This window comes from Nannospalax galili, unplaced genomic scaffold (assembly GCF_000622305.1).
Source record: "Nannospalax galili isolate Female #2095 unplaced genomic scaffold, S.galili_v1.0 scaffold346, whole genome shotgun sequence".
Classification (NCBI taxonomy): Eukaryota; Metazoa; Chordata; class Mammalia; order Rodentia; family Spalacidae; genus Nannospalax; species Nannospalax galili.
In genome coordinates this window covers 1,647,931-1,673,845 of record NW_008357637.1, presented here as the reverse complement: position 1 = coordinate 1,673,845, position 25,915 = coordinate 1,647,931, and the positions used below count along the sequence as shown (strand labels likewise).

At 40.0% G+C, this 25,915-nt stretch overlaps 1 protein-coding gene across 5 annotated transcripts in view; it reads left to right on the top strand.

Annotated features, from left to right (window-relative positions):
* Slc25a12 (solute carrier family 25 member 12) overlaps positions 1-25,915 on the top strand; it is a 97,478-nt gene that overhangs the window by 45,684 nt on the left and 25,879 nt on the right. For 3 of the 5 annotated variants that reach the window (XM_029557268.1, XM_008855256.3, XM_008855257.3), the window contains 5 exons: positions 6,963-7,102; positions 13,121-13,267; positions 15,745-15,883; positions 16,492-16,585; positions 19,394-19,478. In XM_029557268.1, the coding sequence (XP_029413128.1) occupies positions 6,963-7,102; positions 13,121-13,267; positions 15,745-15,883; positions 16,492-16,585; positions 19,394-19,478 (605 nt within the window). Of the gene's footprint in view, positions 1-2,649; positions 2,754-6,962; positions 7,103-13,120; positions 13,268-15,744; positions 15,884-16,491; positions 16,586-19,393; positions 19,479-25,915 lie in introns of all 5 variants that reach the window. The other 2 variants (XM_029557269.1, XM_017794911.2) reach the window with 1 other exon arrangement.

The following is a 25,915-nucleotide window of genomic DNA, read 5'->3' as shown; positions in this document are numbered from 1 at the left end:
AACTCTCTATGTAGACCAGGCTGGCCTCAAACTCACAAAGATCCACCTGTCTCTGCCTCCAAAGTGCTGGGCTTAAAGGCGTGTGCCACCACACCTGACCTTATTCCTAGTTTTAAGGATCCATTTTTAGATAACTTTTTTTTCTTTTTGTGGTCCTGGGAATTGAACCATGGCCTCATGCATTCTAGGTAAGCATTCTACCACCAAGCTCCAGCCCCATTTTTAGACCAATTTTCTCAATTAAACTGAAAAGAATTATAACAAAGAGAAAATTTGATTTATGTTTTCAAGAAAATAAGCATTGAAATCATTACATATGGCAAATACCATATAAGAAGATTTTTAAGAGCCACTTATTTCAGGCAGTAAGTTTTTAAGACTGCAGATTTTCTACATAAGGAAATAATTAACTTGGAGTTTATTTTTATAAGAGTTTTGGATCTGTGATAAGGTTAGTGTTCATGTTTGTACCTATTTAATAAAATGAATTGTGCTTATATATTTATGGGCACATGTTTAGTGAAAAATAAATTTGAGATTCATTTTAACTAGAGTTAAATCCCTTGTACCAAATAGCAATATATATATATATATATATTTTTTAAGTTGGAGCCAAATTTTTAATTAAGGTATAGTTTCCTCTTATGTATGAAAGTTAGGAGGGAATATTGGATGCAAAATGCAATAGGGCAGGGAAACTCATTTTGCCATTGGTAGACCTCGTGACGGCTTTTATTGTTATGTGCTTATGCATACTGTTCTCTTCTGTGCCTTTTTTTTTTTTTTTTTTTTTTAATTTGAGACAGGGTCTCCCACATGGCCTAGAACTCACTATGTAGACCAGGCTGGTCCCCATGTCATAGAAATCTCCTGCCTCTGTCTCCTGAGTGCTGGGATTAAAGGTGTGGGCCACCACTCCCAGTCTTGATTGTTTTTAGATAAGCTTTTTATATACATCGGTATATATTTAAATTATATGCATCTTTGTAGATAGCAACAATGAATATTTGTTTGAGTGCTGGACATGGGTTTTTGTTTTGTTAACTAAAAGCATTAGTTAATTGTCTCCTCTTTGATGATCTTTAATAAAACTTCTAATGCATGCTGTGGATAATTACTCAATGGCTTATATCTGTTACTGCCAAATGGCATGAGCCTTATAGAGGCCATTGCATGACTGGTATGAGCTAGAGACAGTGTCCACTTGCTTATATCTCACTGTTATCCACTCTGTCCTGGTATCCTGCTGCATTAGGTTGAGGTAACCTAACCTGCATTAAGTGGTAATACAGCATCGTGCTGCCATGCATTTGTCTCAAGTTTTAAATGAAAGTATTTATCACTTTAACAAATTCTAGGCCTCCCTTCTGAAAACAGTAAAGAAACGAAACTCTTATTTCTTAATTAATAAACAATAAAAGCATGTTAAATGTTATGGATTCTCTATTAAACACTCATTCACATTGTGTTCCAAAGTGTTTGCCTAGGGCTGGGAACTCTTCAGAGTGAACTTTCCCAAGGACACGCCCATTCTGTAGAAACCTTCAAAAGCAAGGGTATCTTTTGATTTACTACCATGTTGGCTGTCAGTATGCACAGCATACAGCAAATAAAAATGTGTTACATTTGTGCCTCTAAAATTGGCTGTCCCCTCAAGGGAAGACATGACCACTGTTGTTAGTGTCAGGACATGGTAGTGAAATACCAAGAATGCTATACTCGTTCTCGGTGAAATCGAAACTGTAGACTTGGAATGATGTGAGATTCAAATGGGACAAGTAACTAGGATAATTTGGTATGCAGTAGAATTTCACATGGGTGTTTGATTATATCAGGAAGAATTTTTCAGATTCTTTGTATTGCTTTCAGACATCACAGAGAGGACCATTAAAAAAAAATACACAAGGCTACTCAAGTGTTTTAGGTTGAGGTTAAAAGACAGAACTCACTGGTTTTTATGCCACTTGATGGTAGACTGTTGATGGTTGTAGCTTTTGTGATAATAGATGTTCTTTAACTATGAACTCATCTTTCCTGAGAAATGTACTTTTATATATGTTTGGCAGCAGGACTACTCTGTTGACTGATTGTACAGTAATCCCTTCTGGAGGTAGGTAAAGGGCTAACAGAAATGTTCTCCCCCAGAGTAACAGGGAGTTCACCCAGGACACTAATACTTTCTACCTGGGAGTAGAACCTGGAAGCTGTGACTGAGTCTACATGCTGTTGGTTGGGACTTCCTCCACAAGTTCCTGATGTTGGTCTTCTTTGTTGTTGTTGTTGTTGTTGTTGTTTGTTTTCTTTTGTTTTCTTTTTTGGCCTCCTGATTGTTCTTCCTCCTTCCTCCCAATTTTTCCTTGACTGAAAAGTACTTCCAGAAGTCTCACCATTGTGTTTGTTGAGTTGTACACAAGGATAGCCACCATTCACCATGGGTATCCTAAGAGCCTCTTTGACCACTTTAAGAACCGTGCCGGTGAAACCCAGCTATTGAGAACGTTTGCTCCCTGGCCATAAGAATGGTTGGTCTTAAGTCTTTAAGTTGGAAGCAGTGGTTCCTGCTGGGCTGGAATCCTTGGAATCAGAATGTCAAGTTGGGCTGATGGTAGGTGGGCTATGTCACAGGGCTGATGGCTTGTATACCTACAGGAGGAGTTCTCTGGCCACACCGTTGGTACAGCAGCTCCTTCCAGGCTCATTCATGGAACAGGCATGGTGGCAGTCTTGGAGAAGAGTGCCAGCCCCGGTCAGAGGTAATTTTGTACTGAAGAAAGGTGATCAAGACCTGTAGGAAGTCTCCCATAAGAAGCAGGGGAGGGATGAGGGTGGATGAGATGGGGAGACACAGTGTGGGCTGCTGGGGAAATGGAAACCTCTGTTAAAACATATTTACATAATTTATATGCTTCAATGTGTAATTCATCTAGTCCAATCTTTATAAGTGACTGATACAGCTAAACTGACTAATATACATCTCTGGACATTTTTACTTAATCACAGTTGTCACCATTACCTGCCTTCCTGACAAATCATTGTGCTCCTCTCCTTTGAGCAAAGAGAACATAATGACAGGCTACTTTTGTTATCTGGCCCCAATTCCCTTTTCAATGGAATTATAGGACATCCCTTTCCTAAGCCATGCTCTGCAGGAAGTGAAAAAAAAATGCTCTATTGTTTCTGTATGTCAGAAGTGAACAGAATGCTAACCTAGTCCTGGATCATGATCTTGCTGCCAAGATGTGACTGTCATAGCCCTTCCATCCAGACCATAGCTATGGCCACTGAAATAGCAGTTGAAAAGAATACTATTTAGATCTAAAGATCCTTGTTTGCCACTGGAAAGACGGGATTCTCTCTGGGTGGGAAACTTGTTAAGCAGCTGCAGTGGATGAGTCAGGTATATCTGGGATTATTGCTATTCCCGTTCACAAGTAAGACCTTCTAAAACCAAGGGAGAAAAGAACATCAGCTGATCAAGCTGTTCCCTCACACAGTATTAAACTCCTTAGTTCTGGGACTTTCATATAACTTTTTTAGTCAACACATTTCTGTAAAAGAAGAGTGGTGATTACAAATTGGACTTCAAAGCAGTTTGTAGCATGGATTATTTCTGGGACATTCCTGGACTAGGCTTAGGGACCTGGTAGAATAGCAACAAGATTTGTAGAGTACATCTCAAGAGGTACCAGAATAAGTTTACAGTTTTATTAGTCCTAGTAACTGCAGTTGTAGCCTGTGGTTGACTAATGGAATTACAAGTATCTTAGAATAGTTAATACACCATGTCGCCATGAAACCGTGTACAGAGCTGTTAAGGGACCGCTTTGGGAGAAGCAGGGAAAATCCAAATACTACTCATGGAAAATGCCACTTCTGCATTTGGAGAGATTGCTGAGTAATTTAGGTCATTAATTGCTCAAAAGGCATTCTAAGAGTTTAGATTGCTAGGATGTTAACGAGACAAGGTTTCCAGTTAAAGTTTTTATTATAGAGCTGGGGTGTGGCTCAGTTGTAGAGTGCTTGCCTAGCATTGGTGGGGGCCTGGGTTTGATCATTAGTAGCACTAAAAAAAACTTTTTAATTATGATGATTTTTTCCCCCTACTATAAATTTAGTTTGTGAGACCAGCATGGTAGCTTATACCTGTAATACCAGCCTTCAGGAGGTGGAATCAGGAGGATTACCAAGAATTCAAGGCCAGCCTGGGTGACAATATAAGACCCTGTTTCAAAAACCACAACAAAACAAAATCATGCCAGGCTTGATAGTGCAGGCCTGTAACTCTAACTACTCTGGAAGCTTAAGCAGGAATATTCTAAGTTCAAGTTCAAGGCCTGTCTGGGCTACAGAGCACGTCCTAGTCCAACCTGGGAAAATCAGACCTTGTCTCAAAATAAAAATTAAAAGAGAAGCTGGGTGTGATGACACATGCGTTTAATGCCTGCACTTGGGAGGCAGAAGCAGGTAGATCTCTGAGGTCAAGGCCAACCTGGTCTAATAGTGACTTCCAGGCCAGCCAGGGCTGCATAGTGAGATCCTGTTTCAAAAATAAAAAAAAATAGTGGCTGGAGAGATGGCTCAGAGGTTAAGTGTACCGGCTGTTCTTCCAGAGGACTGGGTCCAGTTCCCAGCATCCACATGGCAGCTAGCAACTGTCTGTAACCCCAGTTCCAGGGGATCCTACTCACGCAAAACACTCATACACATAATATATAAATAAATTAAAGTAAATTAGAAAAATAAAAAAGATCTGGGGCAGGGGTGTAGATCAGTGTTGAAATGTTTGCCTATTATGCATGAGGCCCTGAGTTCAATCCCCATTACCACAAACAAATATATAAATAAAAATTTAGCTTGTAATTAAATCTTCTTTGAAGGCTTTTGAGCCTTTGACTTTATTTGATGCCGTGTCACATTTCAGATTCAGATATTTTCCTAATATAAAAGGCATTCATTTGTATCTACTATTCCATAAAAACTATTCAGGCAGCAATATGTACATTCTCTTCTTTTTGGAGACAGGGTCTTGCTAAATAGCCTCAAGCTTGTAGCAATATGTAAATTTTGTATTAAATAATTGAAATTTTGGAGTTGTCACCTTTAAAAATAAAGGGTATCATGAAATAATTTATTTTCTTTAACAATTTTACTATTATTTCATAAATGTAGCAATTTATGCTATCCTACTTTTCATTAAATTTTTCCTCTTTTAATTTTAGCACCTTTTTTTTGGTTAAATCTTTAAAACAAGTAGTTAAGCTGGTTAATTTGGGAGCAGAAGCAGCTAATCTGATTCTAAAAAACTTTACTGATACCTCATTTTTTTTAAAACTCTAAACATTTTATATTATTTTATAAGCTTTAACCTCACGGCATAAAATTTCATACACTTCTTTTTCCAGGGCAGGGGTGTAGAGTACTGGGGTTTGGACCCATGGTATCATGCATGGTAGGCAAGCATACTACACAAGCTACATCCCCATGCCTACTTTTAAGGATAATCCTTTATGTTGATTAAAACCAGAATTTCATGAATTGCTACTGAGGTCTTTTTAGAACAGAAATCCCATATAGTGTTTAGTTTATGTAAGATAAACATACTTGACATGATTTGAAGCTTTGAAATTCTGTTGCTACTTAGTCAAGAAACGCATCCTGTGTCCATTTGAAAGGAAAGATGAGAATCCCATCTCCCCAGTGACATCCAATGTCATCTTTCAACTTTGCTGCTTCCTGTAAACTAGAGCTGTTGTTCTGAGTCCAGACTGGTAGGATTTCCAGTTTAGAATTCGTACACTCTGCCACCCAATAGTAATGCTTTCACTGAGAAAAGGGGTATATAAAGCAAAGAGAATCATGATACCATTGCCAGCAATGAGATCAGTGTCATATCGAAAGAACCTGCAGAAATTACAGAAAACAGCATAGTTGGAGGTGATTATAAAACAATAAACATGTATTTACTAATTCTCTAGTATAATTGATAGCTATTGATAATAGCCTTTCACTAATAAAATTGGCTTAAATTTGAAAATAATTTAGTTCTTAAGGCATTAGTAAAAGGGCTTCCTGCTTTCTTAACTTTGTTAATAATTTTTTTTTTGGCATGAGCTTCTAAATTAGTGTATCCACTTTATGCTTGCTAAAGTACCAGTCATCTGTGAACTGATTTTCATAGTAAATGTAAGACGAGTGATCTTGCTAGTGCATGAAAACAGATAGCAGAGGGTTTGGTTGTATATTGTGCAGTGTGGCTGGTAACTGTGGAGGAATTAGTGTACCGTGTTTGGTTCTTCACTGAAAAGTAAATCACTAATTTCACTTATCTTAAAATATTTTAATAGTTCAGACTAATAATCTTGGATTTTATGGGGATTTTGAAGCTTTGTGTCAAGACCATATTTTTGACACTATCAGAAGCTTTTAATAAGGTGCTTGCTGCTGAGCTAATGATACTCTTTTGGTAGTATTTCTTATACCTATCTTCAATAGACATATTCAGGCTAGTGTGAATGTAATAATCAAGCCTCAATCAAACCATACTTAGTATGACAAATATTGCATTATACTATAATTTAGGTATTCATGCTTCTGATAAAAGGCTTAATTCGACTCCTTGAGGAACCAGGAAAACACTATTGATTTTACGCTGGAGTGTAAAGTAGCAGCCATTTATAGTGCAAGATAGAAATCACTTCCTAATTAAAAATAAATCAAGAGAAATTAAGAATATCATGGCCTTATATGTAATGGTACACAATATTAAGTGTAAAATTATATTTTGTATCAATTGTGTTTCTGCATGGGTTTCTGGGCACAAGAAGAGATTTGCAGTTAATCTTACTAGAAGCAGATGAGATTGACTTTTAAAACTTCTCTTAATTTTTTTCTGTAGGAACATTGCAGTGGATTAATTGACTTATTCCAGGTGTAACTGATTGGCTTTTGTTTTCCCTTTTAAGAAAATGTCAAGGAAATTTTTGGACAGACTATTATTCACCATCATATCCCTTTTAACTGGGACTGTGAGTTCATCCGACTGCACTTTGGACACAACCGGAAGAAACACCTGAACTACACGGAGTTCACACAGTTTCTCCAGGTGGGCTCCGGTCCTTGTTGCTTTATTAAGATTAGTATAGAAATAGAAGTCCTCCTTCACCCCTTTTCACTCCTGTCCCACCAGCAGCAATTTCTTTAGTGCTGACAGCTGTTCCTTCAGCGTGTCTTCCATTTACTTAGTGGAAGCCCTTCTTAAGTGTTCTACTTGGGGGTATATTTGGTTGAGTTCCAAGTGTGTGAGATTAGGAGTTAGTTCTTTACCTCTCCCTCCCAATCACAGACTTGGACATTTTCTACCCTCATTCTTCTATAATTATGCTATGAGTCTGTTTAGATCAGTAATCATTAGAATTACTATAATTTTATAATTATAGCTCTCCATATTTGTGTGTTCTCCATCTGTGGATTTAAGAAACTACAGATAGAAAATATGGGGAAAAAGTTGTATCTGTGATGAACATGTACAGACTTTTGTCATTTCTTGAACAATAGAGTGTAACAACTATTTACATAGCATTTATATTGTATTGTGTTTTTAAATTCATTTTCATTTTTTGTGTATGAGTGTTTTGCCTGTATCCATTTCATGCAGTGCCTATGGAGGCCAAAGGAGGGTGAAGAATCCCCTGGACTGCAGTCACACATGGTTGTTAGCCACTATGTGGGTGTTGGGAACTGAACCCAGATTCTCTGCAAAAGCAGCCAGTACTCTTAACTGCTGAGCCTTTTCTTCAGCCCTGTATTAGGTTTTATAAGTAATGTAGAGATGATTTGAAATATAAAGGAGGGGTTTGTGAGATGGCTTAGTGGGTAAAGGCACTTGCCACCAAGTTTGATGAACTCAGTTCCATTCTTTGAACCCACACAGTGGAAAGAAAGAACTGACTCCTGAAAGCTGTCCTCTGATCTCCACATGTGCACCATGGCACACACAGAAAATAAATAAATGCAATATATATCATACATGTGTGAGTGTGTGTGTGTGTGTATGTGTGTGTCTATGTGTGTATGTGTATGAGATGTATGTAGATTACATGGAAGAGATAAAGCGTATGGGAGGACACACAGAGAACTTAAGCAGCCTTAGATTTCACTGTCCACTGGGAGTAGATCAGTGGGGTTGGGTCCTGGAACCAAATACCTCACAGATACTGAGGGACAACTGTACTATTTGTGACTAGAATTACTAGTTTTCTTAGGATTTCCAAGTTTTGTTTACTTTTCTACTATCAATGTTAATTCATCTTCAAACATTGCTGTTATTATTAAAATCTCTGGTATGTTTAAAACATGTGGGCTATCTTACTAGTTTCATATTATTGGAACTTTTCGAGAATTTTCCTTCTTTTTGTAAAAAAAAAAAAAAAATGAGGACCAGGTATGTGGTTCAGTGCCTGGCATGCATGAAGCCCTGGGTTTGACTCCTAGTAAGTACTACAGAGGGTAAGAAAAGTTTGGCAGGGGAATAAAAGTTCGCATAACATATAATATAAAACTAACCCTTTAAAAGTATACAATTCACTGTGTTTAGTACATACACAGTATTTTACAACCACTACCTCTATCTTATTCCAAGCATTTTCATTGTCCCATAAGAAACTCTTGAACCCTTTTCGTAGTCACTTCCCATTGAGAACCATCTCCTGGTTTCTGGAAACTGTCCATCTGTTTGTTTTTGTTGTTTCTATGGGTGTAACTATTCTAGACATTCATGTAAATGGAATTGCATGGCAGGATTTTTTGTGTGCCATTTTTCCCCACTTAGTATAATATTTTTTTAAAAAATATTTTATTATTTTTATGTGTATGAGTGTATTGCCTGCATGTATGTGAGTGCACCCGTGTCATGCAATGCCGCGGAGGTCAGAAGAGGGCTTCAGATTCCCCTGGAACTGGAGTTAAGGACGGATCATAGCCACCATGTAGGTGCTGGGAATCGAACGTGGCTCCTTTGCAAGAGCAGTCAGTGCTCTTAACCACTAAGCCATCCCTCCAGCCCCAGCATAATATTTTAAAGAATTATCCATATTGGTACTGGGCTCATAACTCAGCGGTAGAGTACTTGCCTACCATATATGAGGCTCCAGGTTCAGTCCCCAGACTACAAATCAAAGCAAAAGAATCAGCAGGCTTTAACTGGGTGTGGTGGTATGCACCTATAATCTTAGCACTTAGGAAGTAGAGGCAGGAGGATCAGGAGTTCAGAGTCATCCTCAGTCACATATTGATTCACAGCAAGCTTAGGCTATGTGAGAACTTGCCTCAAGTCACATAAACATAAGAACAAAAAAAGAGATTTGTCTTTATTTTATCATGTAGTAGTATCCCGTATCTTTCTGTGGTTTTTTTTTTTTTGGCTTAATAACATTCCACTGTATCAACATACTTTGTTCATTTGTCAGTTGCTGGGCATTTGAGTTATTCTTACTTTGTGGTTCTTGTGATAGTGGCTCCTACAAATACTCATACACAGGTATTTGAGTATATACCTTGGAGTAGAATTGCAGAGTCATATAATTCTGTATTTAACTCATCTTCCTCCCTCTTTTCCTTCTTTTTTTGTGGAAAAGGACATAGTACCCAGTACCTTGTGCATGCTAGACAGCTGCTGTACCTTGAGCCATGTTCTGGCCTCTATGTTTAACACTTTCAGGAACTGCTAGACTTTTCCCCCTCAACACACATATTTTTAAAATGTAGATTTTTTTTTAATTGAAAAAAAAGTTGGTAAAATAAGAGATTTCTCCCTAAAAGTTCACTTAGAGGACACAGCTTACCTTCTTGCACATGTTCTCAGAAACTAGTTCAGGCAGGATTGTCCCTTTACCCTTCTACAGAATAGAGCTAGGAATACATATGAATAGAAATTAACCATGTTTGATGGTTGTCGGGTAAGGAGAAACTTATTCCATTGTTTGGAGTCGGATGTATGTGCAGCTTGATGCTGATGGGGGTCCCAGGTTGCCAAAGGAAATCTTTAAGAAAAGATTTTATGTATGTGGCCCATACCAAGTGGAGTCCCAGGTTGCAAAGGACATTCAGTAGGATCTTCCAATAGGAAAAGTACAGTTTTTGAGATTTTCTTTCTTGAATTTTTCTTTAAAAATTTTGTCCTTTGTAGGATTATTATATATTTATGATCCTTTAGTTTCTTTTCTATTTTCCTCCCCCCCCCTCCCCCCTCCTCTTCTTCTTCTTTTGGTTTTTGTTTGTTTGAGACAGGGTCTCCCAGCTGGCCTGAACTTGTTATGCAGAGCAGGCTGGTCTCAGTCCCACACAGATCCACCTGGCTCTGCCTCCTGAGATTAAAGGGGTTCATTGCTGGGATTAAAGGTTTGTGCCACCATGCTCAGCTCCTTCTCATTAAGTTTTAAAATTTATATTTTTAGTGTTTTGAATATTTCAATTCTTTTGGTTCTCTGAATATTCCTTCCTTAAAAAATATCATAACTGGGTATGGTAGCACAGCCTGTGGGCTGAGGCAGGGGGATGTTGCAAGTTGGAGTCCAGCCTGCAAGATCATGTCTCAGAAACAAAGCAAAACAAAGGGAAAAAATAGCATACTGTTCTTATTTCATGTGCTGCACTGTTTTTTTTAACCTCTAATGATAATAATAATGGGGTTGATTTTGAAAAAAATTATCATTTTCCTACAGTGTGTTTTCCCCCAATTTCTTTTTCTTCTGTCCTCTCCAGTTTTCTTTCCTTTTAGTTTTAAAAAGTTTATTTATTTATTTATTTATTTATTTATTTATTTATTATGGCTGTGTGCCTATGTGCATTTATGTGTACCATGTATGCAGTTGCCTTTGAAGGCCAGAAGAGGGAGTAGAATCTCCTGGAGCTGGAGTTACAGGTGGTGGTGAGCCACCCAGTGTGGGTGCTGGAAATTAAACCTGAGTCCTCTGCAGGAGGACTCTTAACCTATGAACCACCTCTCCAGCTCCTTTCTGATTTTCTTTATTTTTATTTTTATGTGTATATATGTGAGGCTGTGTGAGTTTATGTGTACCACATGTGTGCAGGTATCCAAGGAGAACAGAGGGTGTCGGATCCCTTGGAACTGGTGTTATAGGCAGTTATGAACTGCCTGATCTGGGTACAGGGAACTAAATTCAAGTCTTCAACAAGAACAGTAAGTGCTCTTAACTGATGAGCTATCTCTCCAGCCCCTTTTCTGATACTTTTAAATAGGAGATGCTTCAAAAGGTTATTTTCAGAACCTGGGATAGATGCACAATTATAGAAATTCAGAATTAAACATTGTGTACTGCTTGGAATTCACTATGTAGACCAGGCTGGCCTTGAACTCACAGAGAGCCGCCTGCCTCTGCCTCCCAAGTGCTGGGACTAAAGGTGGGCGCCACCACGCCGTTCCCAAGTTTTTTTTTTTTTTTTTTTTTCCTTGTTAGTGACTTTTGTTGTGTCTGATGGTCCTTTGCTTATATTCAAGATTAGGAATTATTGAGCGCTATGGGTTTATGGGTTTATTAACTTTAGACTTTGGTGTAAAATGCTGTGATAAGGCTCTTTCATTGAAACCCTGTATTTTGTGTGCTAAGGTTTTTTGAATTAGGGAATCAGCACAATTATCTGGTCTCACAACAGGAATATGACCTGGCTTTTTAATATTCTGGTTGTTGATTAGGGAAGAGGGTTAGAGGCCTTTATGGTTCATATGGACTTGGACTGCAGTTTACTTCCTTCTTTCAGTTGAATGCTCTGTCAACTGTACCTGGCTTCCACTACTCCCTGGTTCCTCTGTTAAACTCTCCTGATGGGTAGTCAGCCTCCAGTCTTCAGTCAGGTTTGGTAGGGCAGAGGCTGGGCTGGTGGAGCAGATAGGTAACTGCTCTGTGTGTGTGTGTGTGTGTGTGTGTGGGTGTGTGTGTGTGTGTGTGTGTGTGTGTGTGTGTGTGTGTGTATTATGTGTGTATGGTATATATACAAATGGGGGAGCATGCATGGAAGCCAGAGAAGGACGTTGTGTGTCCTGCTTGATCACCCTGCATCTGGCTAGAAAGTCCTAGTGAGTCTCCTGTTTCTGCCCTACACTGTTGGGGTTATAGGCAACTGTAAGCTATGCCCACTTTTTACATGGGTGCTAGGGATTGAACTGAGATTTTCATGCTTGCACAGCAAACACTACCTGCTGAATCATCTCCCCAGTGAGGTAACTATGTGTTAAGCAGACTTCCATCTAAGCCTGCTGTTTCTAGCTCTTCACTGTTACTACAAGATGTACCAGTACATCTGAGTACATCTGGGTCTTTGATTGTGCCCAGAGCCTGACAGAGAGATCATGAGCACAGCTTGTATAGTTTGTTATTCATAACTTTCACTTTAGAATTATGAAGTATTATCTGGGCGTGGTGGTAAATGCCTTTAATCCCAGCACTCAGGAGGCAGAGGCAGGTGAATCTCTGCTGAGATTGAGACCAGCCTAATCTACATAGCGAGTTCCAGGCCAGCTGGGTCTACAGGGAGACCCTGTCTCAAACAAACAAAAAATTATGCAGTATATTATAACATATGCCATTTGGTCGAGTTTCACACTGATTTTGTTAAAAAAAATCATTTAAAAAAATGATATCTGATTCAGAGGTTAGGGGAGAGATTGACTCTGATTACAACATTTAAAATTGAAAGAGAATGGAAGCTATTAATTCAAGAAGTACTTTGGGATGACAAAGTCTTCAAGCAGGAGAGAATGAAGTACTGTGTATTTTAGAGATCGGAATAAAGCACTAAAAATACTATATTCATGGGTGTTTTTAGTGTTGAAAACTTCCAGTGAAATCTGAAGTTTCTTTCTCCTCTCTATTACCTTCTCTGATTCACTCTCTTTTCCCAGGGAATAGTCTGTAGTACATTCCTAAGAAAGCATGTGCCTCCTAAAAGAAATCAAAAGCTCTACTGTGATGCCAGAACTGTACATTGTTTCTCTCTGTAGTAAGCACACATGGGGGAAGGATGTCTGTCCTTTCTTCTCCAGAATGCGTACTTTGGATGTCTTTCATCCATTTGAATGCTCTGTTTCTAATCCTTTTTCCTGCAGGAGCTGCAACTGGAACATGCAAGGCAAGCCTTCGCACTGAAAGACAAAAGCAAGAGTGGCATGATTTCAGGTCTGGATTTCAGTGACATCATGGTCACCATCCGGTCCCACATGCTCACTCCTTTTGTGGAGGAGAACTTAGTTTCTGTAAGTAACAAGCAAGTGCTTTCACTTTCAATTTCCTGAGACATTTAGAACCCTTGGGTGCTGGACTGCCTTCTCGTGCCCACATGGCTCTTAGCTATTCAAGCTTCATGCTTGGGTGAGTGGAAGGAAAATGGGCTGGGGGAGAGGTGCAGAGGTGGCAGTGAGCAGTGCATCCTCAGTTCCAAGCTTCATTCATAACCATCTTCTTGCTCTCATGTATTTCCAAATTGTTTTTTTCCATCTACAGAGTCCATTTCAAAGGACAGAGTGTTTGTAGACAAGGGTGAGCAGGTACTGTTTTCCAGTGCACTCGTGCCTTCATCTTGACCTCTTTCACACACCCCCACCACTCCACAGGTCTGGTTGGGATGGCTTCTTCCTCTGTTAGTGGAAGGATGGTCACTGGCCTCTGAATTGTTTTAATAACCATGCCCATGGCAGGATGGAGGAAACCTGTGGCCATCATCCTCTGGGGTCACGCCTCTCTGCCCCTTCACCTGTGCGTTCATTGCATATATACCAGATGCAGTGGTGTTTTTGGTTTTGTTTTTCTAAGTGCAAATATCTATAAAGCAATCATCTGGACCCACAGCAAACACATGTCATTCACTTCCTTACACATTGGAGAAACCTTCCTCGCTTCCTGTTTTCTTGTCCACATCCTAGAGTTCTGTAAAAGTTTTTGATTACTGCTTGTTTTGAATGGAGGCAAGCCAATGGAGACTCTTGTTGTTTCAGCTGAAGATCATTATCCCTGATTTAGACTGGGGTAGAAAGATCAACTTCTGTTCCTTTTCTTCAGTGAATTTGAACATGGAACTGTCCCCTACACATTTCACCCCCCGACACCCATCCCCCACTTCTTTACCTTTACCTCATACCCAACCGCAAGCAAAAAGTGAAAGAAGGAAAGAAAAAGCAGGGAGGAAAGGAGAATCAGAGGAAAGAAAATCAATCCAGAGGGAAGGGTTCCCTCAATAAGTTAGGGTGGAGGGATCTATTTTCTGACTGAGTTAGATGGCTATTGCCTCAGTTTACCAGAAGACATTCCCAATCCTCAGAGGATTATATTAAATAATCTGAATCCTGCTTTTGATATCCAAATTCATATCAATAAAAACATAATCTGTATTTGGGGGCCAGGCATAGTAGTGCATATCTTTAATCCTAGCACTTGGGAGGCAGAGGCAGGTGGATCTCTGGGAGTTTGAGGCCAACCTGGTCTACATAGTGAGACCTGTCTAAAAAAATTTTTTTTAAATCTATATTTGCTTCAAGCATTTTTATGAGGGGTAGTGGGGCAGACATGTTTGTCCAGCATTATCTACAATATTTGTGAAAGGTGAAGGATTAATATGATCTCAAGAGAAACAAGAGTGTTACTCTATCTGTAATAGACTTTTTTGATTAAGGTTTTTACCCTGGTATTTCCATAAGCATCTCTTTGAGTTTCAAAGCGTCATATTTTCAATTACCTCTGACTTCTAACTTGAAAATTAGATTTTTGGAAGCTGAAAAAATCTTTCTCTTTTGAGATTTTGCCTAAGTGCTGGGCAGAGAGAGGAATTACTAACTTCTGCAACCTACAGAGATGCTGAGGGCCCTTGTGTACTATCCAGTCGGAGTGAGCCATGTGATGCTAGAGCACAGAGGACATAACTACAGAGTTTAAACCCTCCCCAGGTCTTCTGGATGTTTGGGGAGTTTTCCATAGTTGTACTTTTCATGTTGCAAATTCAGAAAACAGCTGCTCTTCCAGGGGGCCTGGGTTTGGTTCCCAGTACCCACATGGCAGCTAACAACCATCCTTAACTCCTGTTCCAAGGGATCTGACACCTTTTTGCCTCGGCAGGTTTACACGCGCATAGTGTACTTATGTACATGCAGGCAAAACACTCATATGTAAAATAAAATAAAGAAATTTAAGTAAAGCTGATGTAATCAAATAGTCTTAAAATTTAAGGCTACTAGGAGTGGAGATATGGCTCAGAGGTAGAGCACATAGATGAGGCCCTGGGTTCAAGCTATAGCATAGAAAAAAATATTAAAGTTACTTGTATTTTGTGTATGTGTGTAGGAAAAAAATTAACAAGTTTAGGAAGTATTCCTTATATTATACATTGATATTTTTCCAGGACCAGCAGGAGTTGCATAGTTGTGGGTCTTGAAAAATCTTGTTTAAATAACCAGTTTTTGATCTGCAATAATTATATTTGTTGTTTCTGACCTTATCGGTAGATGAACCATGAAGTCCAACTTCCAGATGTTGCTTTCTTCCTTAAAACTAAATTACACAGACTTCCCTAAGGGCACAAAATGCTCTGAGTGTTTTAGTCAGATACCCTCCTAATATTTATGGGCTGGTTGTTAATTGTTTTGATGACAAAGACACCTTCGGATCCACTTTGAGCAAACAGTACAGTGCCCAAAACACGTTTCTTACTTTTGACTTTTACGTCTTGTGTTGTCACTTCTAGGCTGCGGGAGGAAGTATCTCACACCAAGTTAGCTTCTCCTACTTCAATGCGTTTAACTCCTTACTGAACAACATGGAACTTGTTCGGAAGATATATAGCACATTAGCTGGCACAAGGAAAGACATTGAAGTCACGAAGGGTAAGATGTAAAAACTCCATCTGAATCATTTTTCTTTTCATCAGGTAGGTATGAGGCTGGCCAAAGTCCACTATACTAAAACCAGAGCCAGAAGTTGGGTTGTCATGTGTATACATGTGCCACGTGGGTTCAGAAACCCAGGTGGATTTAATGAGATGCTGAGGTCAGGGATGGAAAAGTGGCTTTGACAGTTTTGAAAAGAACCTTGGCCCAATCTGTCAAACAGGTCAGTGGCACTGTGGCAGCAGCTTGTTTGTACTGGGAACAAGTTACCACAGAGAGAGAATAAGCCTGCTCCTTTTGTGTGAATGGTTATAGGCTGTTTTGGGTGACTGCAGAGCCGCTACTTCTTTGTCTTATAACTCTGGGGACCAAAGTAAGTAAACAAAATGAGAGAGAATTGGAAAGTGATGGTTTTATCTGAAGTTGATTTGTTTGTTTCTACAATTTCATCCTAATATTTTATCTTTCACCAGCTTTCAGAAATGCCAAGTTAGAAGCTGAGCTTCAGTATTTAAATTTAGTTTTAGATGTTTAAAATAGTGCTAAAATGTCTTTTGCTTTTGAATTCTATTAGAGATGTTAACATTTGTTTCTGTCTCTTGCAGAGGAATTTGCCCAGAATGCCATCCGCTATGGACAAGTTACTCCACTAGAAATTGATATCCTGTACCAGCTTGCAGACTTATATAATGCTTCAGGGTAACTCTTCAGTGATTCTTCATGATGTTTCTTACAGGGAAGGTCTTTAAGATGTGAATTAGAGCTGGGCATGGTGAAATAGAATGCATTCAGTTCATTTTAACAACTGTTTATTTAGTTTATAGAGTCGAAGAAAGAGAAGCAGGCAAATATGAGAAGTCAGAGGAGAAAGAGAGGGATAAGAGGCAGAGGGAGAGGGAGAGGGAGAGAACAGTGGGCAGAGGAAAAAAGAAGGGAATGGAAAAGAGGCTTGAGATGGACGGGAAGTTAAGAAGGAAAGTGAGGGAGGAAGATGAGAGAGGTAGGAGGTTATAGAGAGAGGGAAATGACAGGTTTAATGTGGGCACACTGGAAGTGTTACTAATTCAAAGAGATTTGTGGAAAATTGGTTAGATTTATAAATTTATGAAAATAGATTGTGGTACTTGAAGGACTATTGTATCCTTTTCAGTTGCCATAAATGGTCATTTTATTGAATGGTGTACACCATTGTATGTTGAGAACATTATTTTCTTAAGCTATACCTATGATGTTTATGCCTTTATTTATCTATTTATTTATTTTTAAATTTTTGTTTGTTCCTTTGTTTTGAGGCAAAGACATGCTAAATTGCCTAGGCTGGTCTTTTTTTAAAATTTTTATTATTTTTGTTTTATGTGTATTCGTGTATTGTCTGCATGTAGGTAAGTGCACCTGTGTTGTACAATGCCCACAGAGGACAGAAGAGGCTGTCATATTTCCTGGAACTGGACTTAGGACAGTTGTTAGCTGCCACGTGGGTGCTGGGATTCAAACCCGTCTTCTGTAAGAACAATCAGTGTTCCTAACTACTGAGCCATCTCTCCAGCCCCTATGCCTTTATTTTTTATAAATTAGAAACAAAACTGCATGTAGAGGGTGTTTAATGTGCAAAGACATGCAAACTAAAAAAAAAAAAAACAAACCTATATCCAGGGATACTTAGCATACATACAGAAAGAAACTTATGGTCTATTAAAAGACTGGAGTGTTAGCTGGGTGTGGTGGCATATGCCTTTAATCCCAGCACTCAAGAGGCAGAGGCAGGTGGATCTGTGTGAGATTGTGGCCAACCTGGTCTACATAGTGAATGCCAAACCAGCTGGGGCTACAGGGAGACCCTGTCTTAAAAAAAGAAAGAAAGAAAGAAAGAAAGAAAAGGACCAAAAAGACTGGAGTGTTTTTGTGTTGTTTGCTTTATATTTTATTTCACTGTAGTAGTTCTCTAAGTATAAAATTATCTGAAAAATTAGCCCCAAACCACAAGCTGGGGCCAACAGAAGCTGGGTATACAGAGGTGATTTATGCCTTCTTGCTGTGGACTGCATTGTTGGATTAGAGATGATGTCAAGTCTTTCAGCTGTCTCATGTTTCAGCAGCGCTTTGTGATTGACGTGACCTACTGGGTCGTGTTGCATCCACTTTCAGACAAATGTTCTGAGCCTCCTTCATGTTAATAAATGCTTTTTTTTTTTTATTTTGAGACAGGGTCTCCCTGTAGCCCCAGTTGTCCTGGAACTCACTATGTAGACCAGGCTGGCCTTGAACTCACAGAGATCCGCCTGCCTGTGCCTCCTGAGTGCTGGGATTAAAGGCATGTGCCACCACGCCTGGCAATAAATGCTTTTAAAAAGTCCTCCAAACTGCATCTGAAGTGACCATTTTAGCAGGCTCATGGAATGTACTTTTGTTTTTAATGAGACAGGGTCTCCCTGTAGCCCCAGCTGGCCTGGAACTCACTATGTAGACCAGGCTGGCCCTGATCTCATAGAGATCCTTCCACCTGCCTCTGCCTCCCTGGTGTTGGGATTAAAGGGGTGCACCACTTTGCCTGACTCAAATGTACTTATTTTTAAGTCAGTTTTAAAAAATGATTTATTTATTTTTATTTGTACAAGTGTTTTGACTGCCGGTATGTTTACTGGTATATGTGCAGTGCCCACGAAGGCTGAAAGGGGGTGACAAAGCTGCCACGTGGGTGCTAGGAATAATCCCAGGCCCTCTGAAAGAACAGCAAGTGCTCTTAACCCCACCTCTCCAATCCCTTTTTAAGTCAATTTGTTTTTTCTTTTTCTTTTGGTCTTTTTGAGACAGGGTCTCCCTGTAGCCCCAGCTGACCTGGAACTTGCTATGTAGACCAGGCTGGCCTTGAACTCACAGAGATCTGCCTGCCTTTGCCTCCCAAGTGCTGGGATTAAAGGCATGTGCCACCATGCCTAGCTTAAGTCAATTTTTGGTAATAGTGATACATTCGTATGATTCAGAACTCAAAAGAGTTGAAGGAGAGTACTGGACAAAATAGAAGAAAAGAAAGCAAGCCTTTCTCCTCCATTTGTGCCTTTTCCTGAAGGCAGCCTATCATATTCTCCATTTTGTATCTAGCCTTCCCTCTGGGACACTGGCACCTCTGTGTTAGAGGGATAGGGAGTGTGAAGCCTTGCTTGGCATGGGGTACTTCTGGGTAAGTGTATCGTGGGAGTCTCATTAGAGTCACTCACTCCCACAGTATTTCTCTCCAGCCTTTGCTTTTCTTGTAAACAGGACTTGGAAGTTTGCTCCTCCTCCTCCTCCTCTTTCTCTGCAGGAGAAACAGCAGGTCTGCTTCCTAGAAACTCTGGCCTCCTCCTCCTCCCCCTCCTCCCCCTCCTCCCCCTCCCTAAAATGATCTGTGTGAATAAGGAAACAGCTTCTTTAAGCTCTAGGTCTAGACGGATTTTTAGGGAAAAGGTGCTCTTGATGTGCAGGGATGTCTGTGTCTAATAGCTCTCTCTCCCATGTTTCTCCCTTGAGGCGCTTGACTCTGGCAGATATTGAGAGGATAGCTCCGCTGGCCGAGGGGGCCTTACCTTACAACCTGGCAGAGCTTCAGAGACAGGTAGGAGCATCCCAGAACTGCAGTCGCCATCGCAATGCTGAAGTGGGATGTGCATGACGAACCTAAAGCTTCTAGAGTCCCTGGCTCTGAGATGACAGTTACAGCTGTTATTCACACCCTCACAAGCTCTTTGGATGTGATCACTAGTTTTTGTGTTTCGTTCTTCTAGCTTATTAAGGAAAGAAAAGAGTTCAAACACACTTGGGCTTGACCTCCTTGTCGCAAGAATTAGCATTCTTTTGCAGTCATTTGTCTAATCATCTTTAAAAAAATTTGTTTCTTATTTTTTTATTTTGTGTGTATGAGTGTATTTCCTGCATGTATTTAAGTACACCTGTGTCATGCACTGCCTACAGAGGTCAGAAGAGGGCGCTGGATCCCCTGGAACTGGAGTTCAGGATGTTTGTTAGCCACTGCTCTTAATCATTGAGCCATTCTCCAGCCCCTGTCTAATCGTCATTAAAGATTAGTATTCTGGGGGCTAGAGAGATGGCTTAGCAGTTAAGAACACTGGCTGTTCTTACAGAAGACTTGGGTTCAAATCCCAGCACTCACATGGCATCTAACAGCTGTCTATAACTCCAGTTCTGGGGGATTCGACAGCCTCTTCTGTCCTCCATGGGCATAGCATAACATAGGTATACTTACCTAAATGCAGGCAATACATACATACACATAAAAAAAATAATAAAAAATTTTTAAGAAAGATTAGTATTCTGTTCACTTTGTATCTTTAAGCTGGTATGTACAGGCTTTTAAAAGTACAAAACATTTTTTGCTTTAAAAGTAGTTATTATTTTTATTTTATGTGTATGAATGTTTTGCTTGCATGTATGTAAGTACACCCTTGTCGTGCAATGCCTGTAGAGGTCAGAAGAGAGTGTCAGATCCCCTGGAACTGGAGTTAGGACAGTTGTTAGCTGCCATGTGGATGCTGGGAATCAAACCTAGGTCCTCTGTAAGAGCAACCAGTGCTCTTAACCTCTGAGCCATCTCTCCAGTCCCAAAAGTACAAAACATTTTACAAGTGAAATAAATCACTCACTGGAATTGTGCCTTATAGGTTAAAATAGGAAAAAAAGGAAATTTATCTAATTAGTGAACCAGAAAGAAAATTTTGATTTTTTTTTAATATTAAGGATGGTTTATATTAAATAGCACCAGTGTCTTATAAAGTTAACACAGTCCCATTTTGGATTTTCTAAGTACTTTTTCAGTAGGAAAAAACCAAACTCCATTACCTTGAGTACTAAATGGAACCGTTTTTTTAAAGCCTTGTTTTAAATGGAAACTTCTACTTCTAAGCACTTGAGGAGGCTTTATTTGCAGCCAAGGGTCACAGGGCTTCATATGGGGGAAAGGTTAGGAGCGCTGGCCTCTTCCTCCTGAGGTTTTGCTGCTTGAATCCTTGAAGGATGTTTCTCATGATTCTTTAGGAGACCGTGTGATGTACTAGGTTGGGAGATGGGGAGGGAATATAGGAAAAGGGGAAGCCAGGAAACGGGGAAGTAGTAAATGGGAATGTTGCAGAAAGCGCCCCACATCTACTTTCCCTTCATGTTGCCTCCTTGGAGTAGCCAGGGGTGAGCTTACTGGTATTCATCTTTGTCAAATAGGTCAGTGAGAAATCAAAGTACTCAGCCAGGCATGATGGTGCATGCCTGTAACCTAGCACCCAGGAAGCTGAGGCAGAAGGATTACCATGAGTTCAAGGCCAGCCTGGGATATTTGGTAAGACCCTGTCTCAAAAAAAAAAAAAAAATTAAGATACTTAGGGATAGCAAGACTCTGTCTGTCTCAGATAGATAGGTAGATAGGGTAGGTAGGTAGGTAGGTAGATGATAGATAGATGATGATAGATAGATAGGTAGATAGATAGATGATAGACGGATGGATGAGTGGATGGATAGATAAATGATGGATGGATGGATGGATTGATGGATGGATAGATAGACAGATATATGGATGGATGGATAGATGATAGACGGATGGATGGATGGATGGATGGATGGATAGATATATGATGGATGGATAGATAGATGATGGATGGATAGATAGATGGATGGATAGATAGATAGGTAGATAGATGATAGATAGATTCCCCCCTCATTTCCTCCATGGCCAGCTTTCCCATGAGTCATTTCTTTCTCACCTACTTTCTTGCTTCCAGCAAACTTGTTTTTGCACCTCTTTTGCACCAAAAGTCTATGTCCCTCTATTTCTTTGTCATTGGGAATGTGATATAATTCTACCACGGGTGTGAATTCTCTTTACACAGATACAAGATGTCTTGCCTGAGTTGGTGATAGGGCTGAGCTTTGGCTGGAGGCGTGGGCACCACTGCTTTCTCTTCCCTGACTCTTGAGAGGTGGTGGATTTTCACATATAGAAGAATGGGCACCATTGCTGTCTCTTTCCTGGTTGTCCAGAGAGGTGGTGGAGTGCTTTTTCTGTTTCCCTGACCCAGGATGCCTTGGGGATCTGGAATCTCCGGAGAGTAGGCAGAGGTCTTGGGGCATTCTTACACTGACACTCTAAGGATGAGCCTTAGAACCTGCAACTGTTTTTGTTTCCTCACATCGCTGATAGAGGAGTCTCAGTACTGCAGTCTATATAAATAAATACTGAGATTTTACATGTATTTTCATGTAAATTGTAAAAGCCATACCTCAGAAAATAGAACTTAATAGGAGTCATAATCTTCAGAATTTAGAGAAACAGATTTGTAGAAATCTGTTAAGGATCAGGTGTAACTCAGCGGAGACCTGGGTTCAATCCTCAGCACCCTCTCCAAAAAGATTTAAATTAATGTTCATTAATGTATATTGTGAAATACAGTTTTCACTGTCTTTGGAATCTGTCACAAATTGAACTGGGCCTCAGTTTCTCCTTTAATATAGAGTACCTTCAAGTGTTTCCAAGAATCTTTCAAGTCTCTGCATCTTAGAAAATGATATGAATCAATACATTTTATTTTCAAAATTCTAAATTCATCCTCTTTTTTTTTCCTTTTGACATTTTGTGAGGAACATATACTAAGACCAAATAGAATGTAAAAATATGATGTGGCTCAGCCTGGCTGGTGGTATAGGCCTGTAATCCCAGCTGTTTAGGAGGCTGAGGCAAGAGGATGGAAAGGGCGGAAAAGTCCAGCCCAGGTGGCTTAGGAAGACCCTTTTTCAAAACAAAAAATAGGGGCTAGTGTGAGATGGCTCAGTGGCACTTATTGGGCAAGCCTGGAAATTTGGGTTCGATCCCTGGTACCCACGTAAAGATGGAAGGCAAGAACCAACCCCACTAAATTGTCTTTTGACTTCTATGTGCCCATATATACATAACACACACACATACACCCTACACACACAAACGAATTTTTGTTCATTAAAATACACCACTCAGAGGATGAAAAGACAAGCTACACAATGGGAAAAATGATTTATAATACAGTTAAGTTTCAGGATTTTTTTTAAAGATTTATTATATTTGTGTGTATGTGCTTTTGTCCATGTGTATCTGTGTATGTGTGTGTGTGTGCAAACATGTTTGAGTGTCCACAGAGGCCAGAAAAGGGTGCTGGATCCCTTTGAAGCAGAATTACAGGTCATTGTGAGCCACCAAATGTGAGTGCTGGCAATAAAACTTGGGCCCTTTCCGGGAGCAGTATGCGCTCTTAACTGCTGAGCCATCTCTCCAGTCCCAGGTTTCAGGATTTGTATACAGAATATATAATGCACTTCCATGAGGTGATAAGCAAAAGGCAGGCAAGCCAATCTAAAAAAATGGGCAAAAGACCCGATAGAAACCTCACTAAGGAACACATCCAAAGTGTAAGAACATAAAGGAATAAAGGAGATGAAAAGAGAAGGAAAAACAGCATTCTTAGCAAACGGAAAATATACATTAAAACTACAGCGATCTGGGTGTGATAGCCTTAAATCCAAGAACTCAGGAGGGAAAAGCAGGTGGACCTCTGAGTTCAAGGCTAGCCTGGTCTATTTATCGAGTTCCAGGCCAGCCAGGACTACATAGTGAGACCCTGTTTCAAATAAAACAAGACAAAAAACAAATCAGGTCTGTAGAGAAGGTTCAGCAGTTAACAGCAGTGGCTGCTCTTGCAGAAGCCCTGGATTTGGTGCTCAGCACCTGTGGTATCTCACAACCACCTTTAACTCCAGTTCCAAGGGATCTGATGCCCTCTTCTGACCTCCATGGGCTCCTGCGTTCAGGCGTACATACATACACATAAAACGAATAAATATTCAACAGAACAAAACTACATTGAGATGCTGTTTTGCACTCTTGAGGTTGATGAAAATTTCAGTGACAGTAAGTAGTGTTCAGGAGATGGAGGAATAGAAAGTGGAAAACTGCTGATCTCACAACTTTAGAAAGTATTTGTTAGTTTCACCTTCTGCTGAAGAGACACGAACCATTTTAGTTCTCCTCAGCGTGATCCCTGCTGGTAATGAGTGCATTTTGGGGAGATGGCTCAGTGAGTAAAGGCTGTACTATGCAATCCTGACAACCTTAGTTTGGTTCCCAGAACCTACATTAAGGTGGAAGGAAAGGAGCGACTAGGCGAGGCTGTCATCTGACCTCCATATGCATGTCATGGCACATGCATATTCACACCCACACACCATATACACACAATAATAGTACAATAAAAAAGATATTCAGGAATGTTTGTAGCAGGTGGAAACACCCCAAATACTCAGCAAGAGAAGAATAGAATACATATGGTGTGTAGTGAGACAGTATTTTTTTGTGTGTGAGAGACAGGATCTTGCTATGTAGCCCAGGCTTGGCCTTCAACTCAACAATTCTCCCATCTCAGCCTCCCAGGTGCTAGGATTAAAAGATATGCCCCACCTTATCCAGCTAGAAAATGTAAATCTGTGGATCTTGGTGGCACATGCCGGTAAGTAGTCCAAGTACTCTGGAGGTGGTGACAGGAGGGTCAGCAGGAGTTCAAAGCCAGACTTGGCTATGTAGCAAGTTTGAGACCAGCTTGGGCTACATGAGACACTATCTCAGAAAGAGAGAGAGAGGAATCTTTTTTTTTTTTTGTGGTTCTGAGGGTTGAATCTGGAGTCTCCTACACATTAGGCAAGTGTTCTATCACTAACTGTATCTGAAGACCAAAAATGAAAGTGTCCCCACCCCACCAACTGTCCTTGAACTCACTTTGTAGTAGGGGATGACCTTGGACTTGTGGTCTTCCTGTCTTCATCTCCTGAGTGCTGGGATTACAGGTGAGTGCCACCACACCTGACTTATGAATGCTAGGGATTGATCCCATGGCTTTGTACATGCTACACAGACACTCTACTAACTGAACTACATTCCTGAGGCCCCCAATGGAATTTTTGATTAGGGAGAAGTGAATTAAATAAAAAGATAGATAAGTTGCAGAGAAAAGGATGTTCATATTTTCAGTGCTTGTAACTGTCTGGGGCTTAAAACCAAGTTAAAGAGCCACTATATTGCCAGGCATGGTGATACATGCCTTTAATCCTAGCAGTCAGGAGGCAGAGGCAGGTGAATGTGAGATTGGGACCAGCCTGATCTACGAAGAAAGTTCCAGGTAAACTGGGAAAACCTCTTTTTCTTTACTGTGTATTACACAATTACTTTTTCAAACATATGGGATAATCTATGATGAAACTCTTTGGATGTGTGTGTGTGTGTGTGTGTGTGTGTGTGTGTGTGTGTGTTATGTTTTATTTCTATGTTGAATTATATTAAAGCTTTAGGACATTTGCTCAAAATGAGCGGAGTTTTGTTCTGCATAGGCATTGCTGAGGTGATTTTTATGTTTATTTCATGCACAGCATTTCCTTAGCCTTAGGACTTTGTCTCTTTGTGTAGTTTGCGTTGAACTTGGATTCGTGAGTACATAGAGGAAAACATTATAGTTTCCTAACTAGTTTCATAAAAATGCAGTCTGTTTTCATGAAGGAAATGAGGTTTTATGTAAGCTATTATTATTAGTCACATATCTCATTGAGAATTTTAGATTGGAAGACATTACAGTATTTGACAAACTTTAACTCCCTTGTACTGGGAGAAAAGTATAGGTCTATTGTTTTATGTAGAGAACAATGAAATAATTAAAAAATATGTTGGTCTCCCCTCCATTGCCTTTGTCCGTCTGTACTACCATCACTTTGGGTTTTAATCTTACTTTGTTAGGCCAAGAATATTGAATTCCAACCTGCGGTAGTAAAGTCATAGATGTGGTTTACAGACAGTTTTGTTTTGCTTTCACTTGCCTCACTCTGCTGCTCTAACCGTACGTTTTAGTTCATGGAGAGTCTAGCCTTTTTCGCTTTCCAGTACTCCCTGTAAAATTGACTTCAGCTGCTCCTTTCCTTCTGCACAGTAGCAATGTGTCATGGGAGAGGCAGTCTTTGCATGGAGCTGGCAAGCTAAAG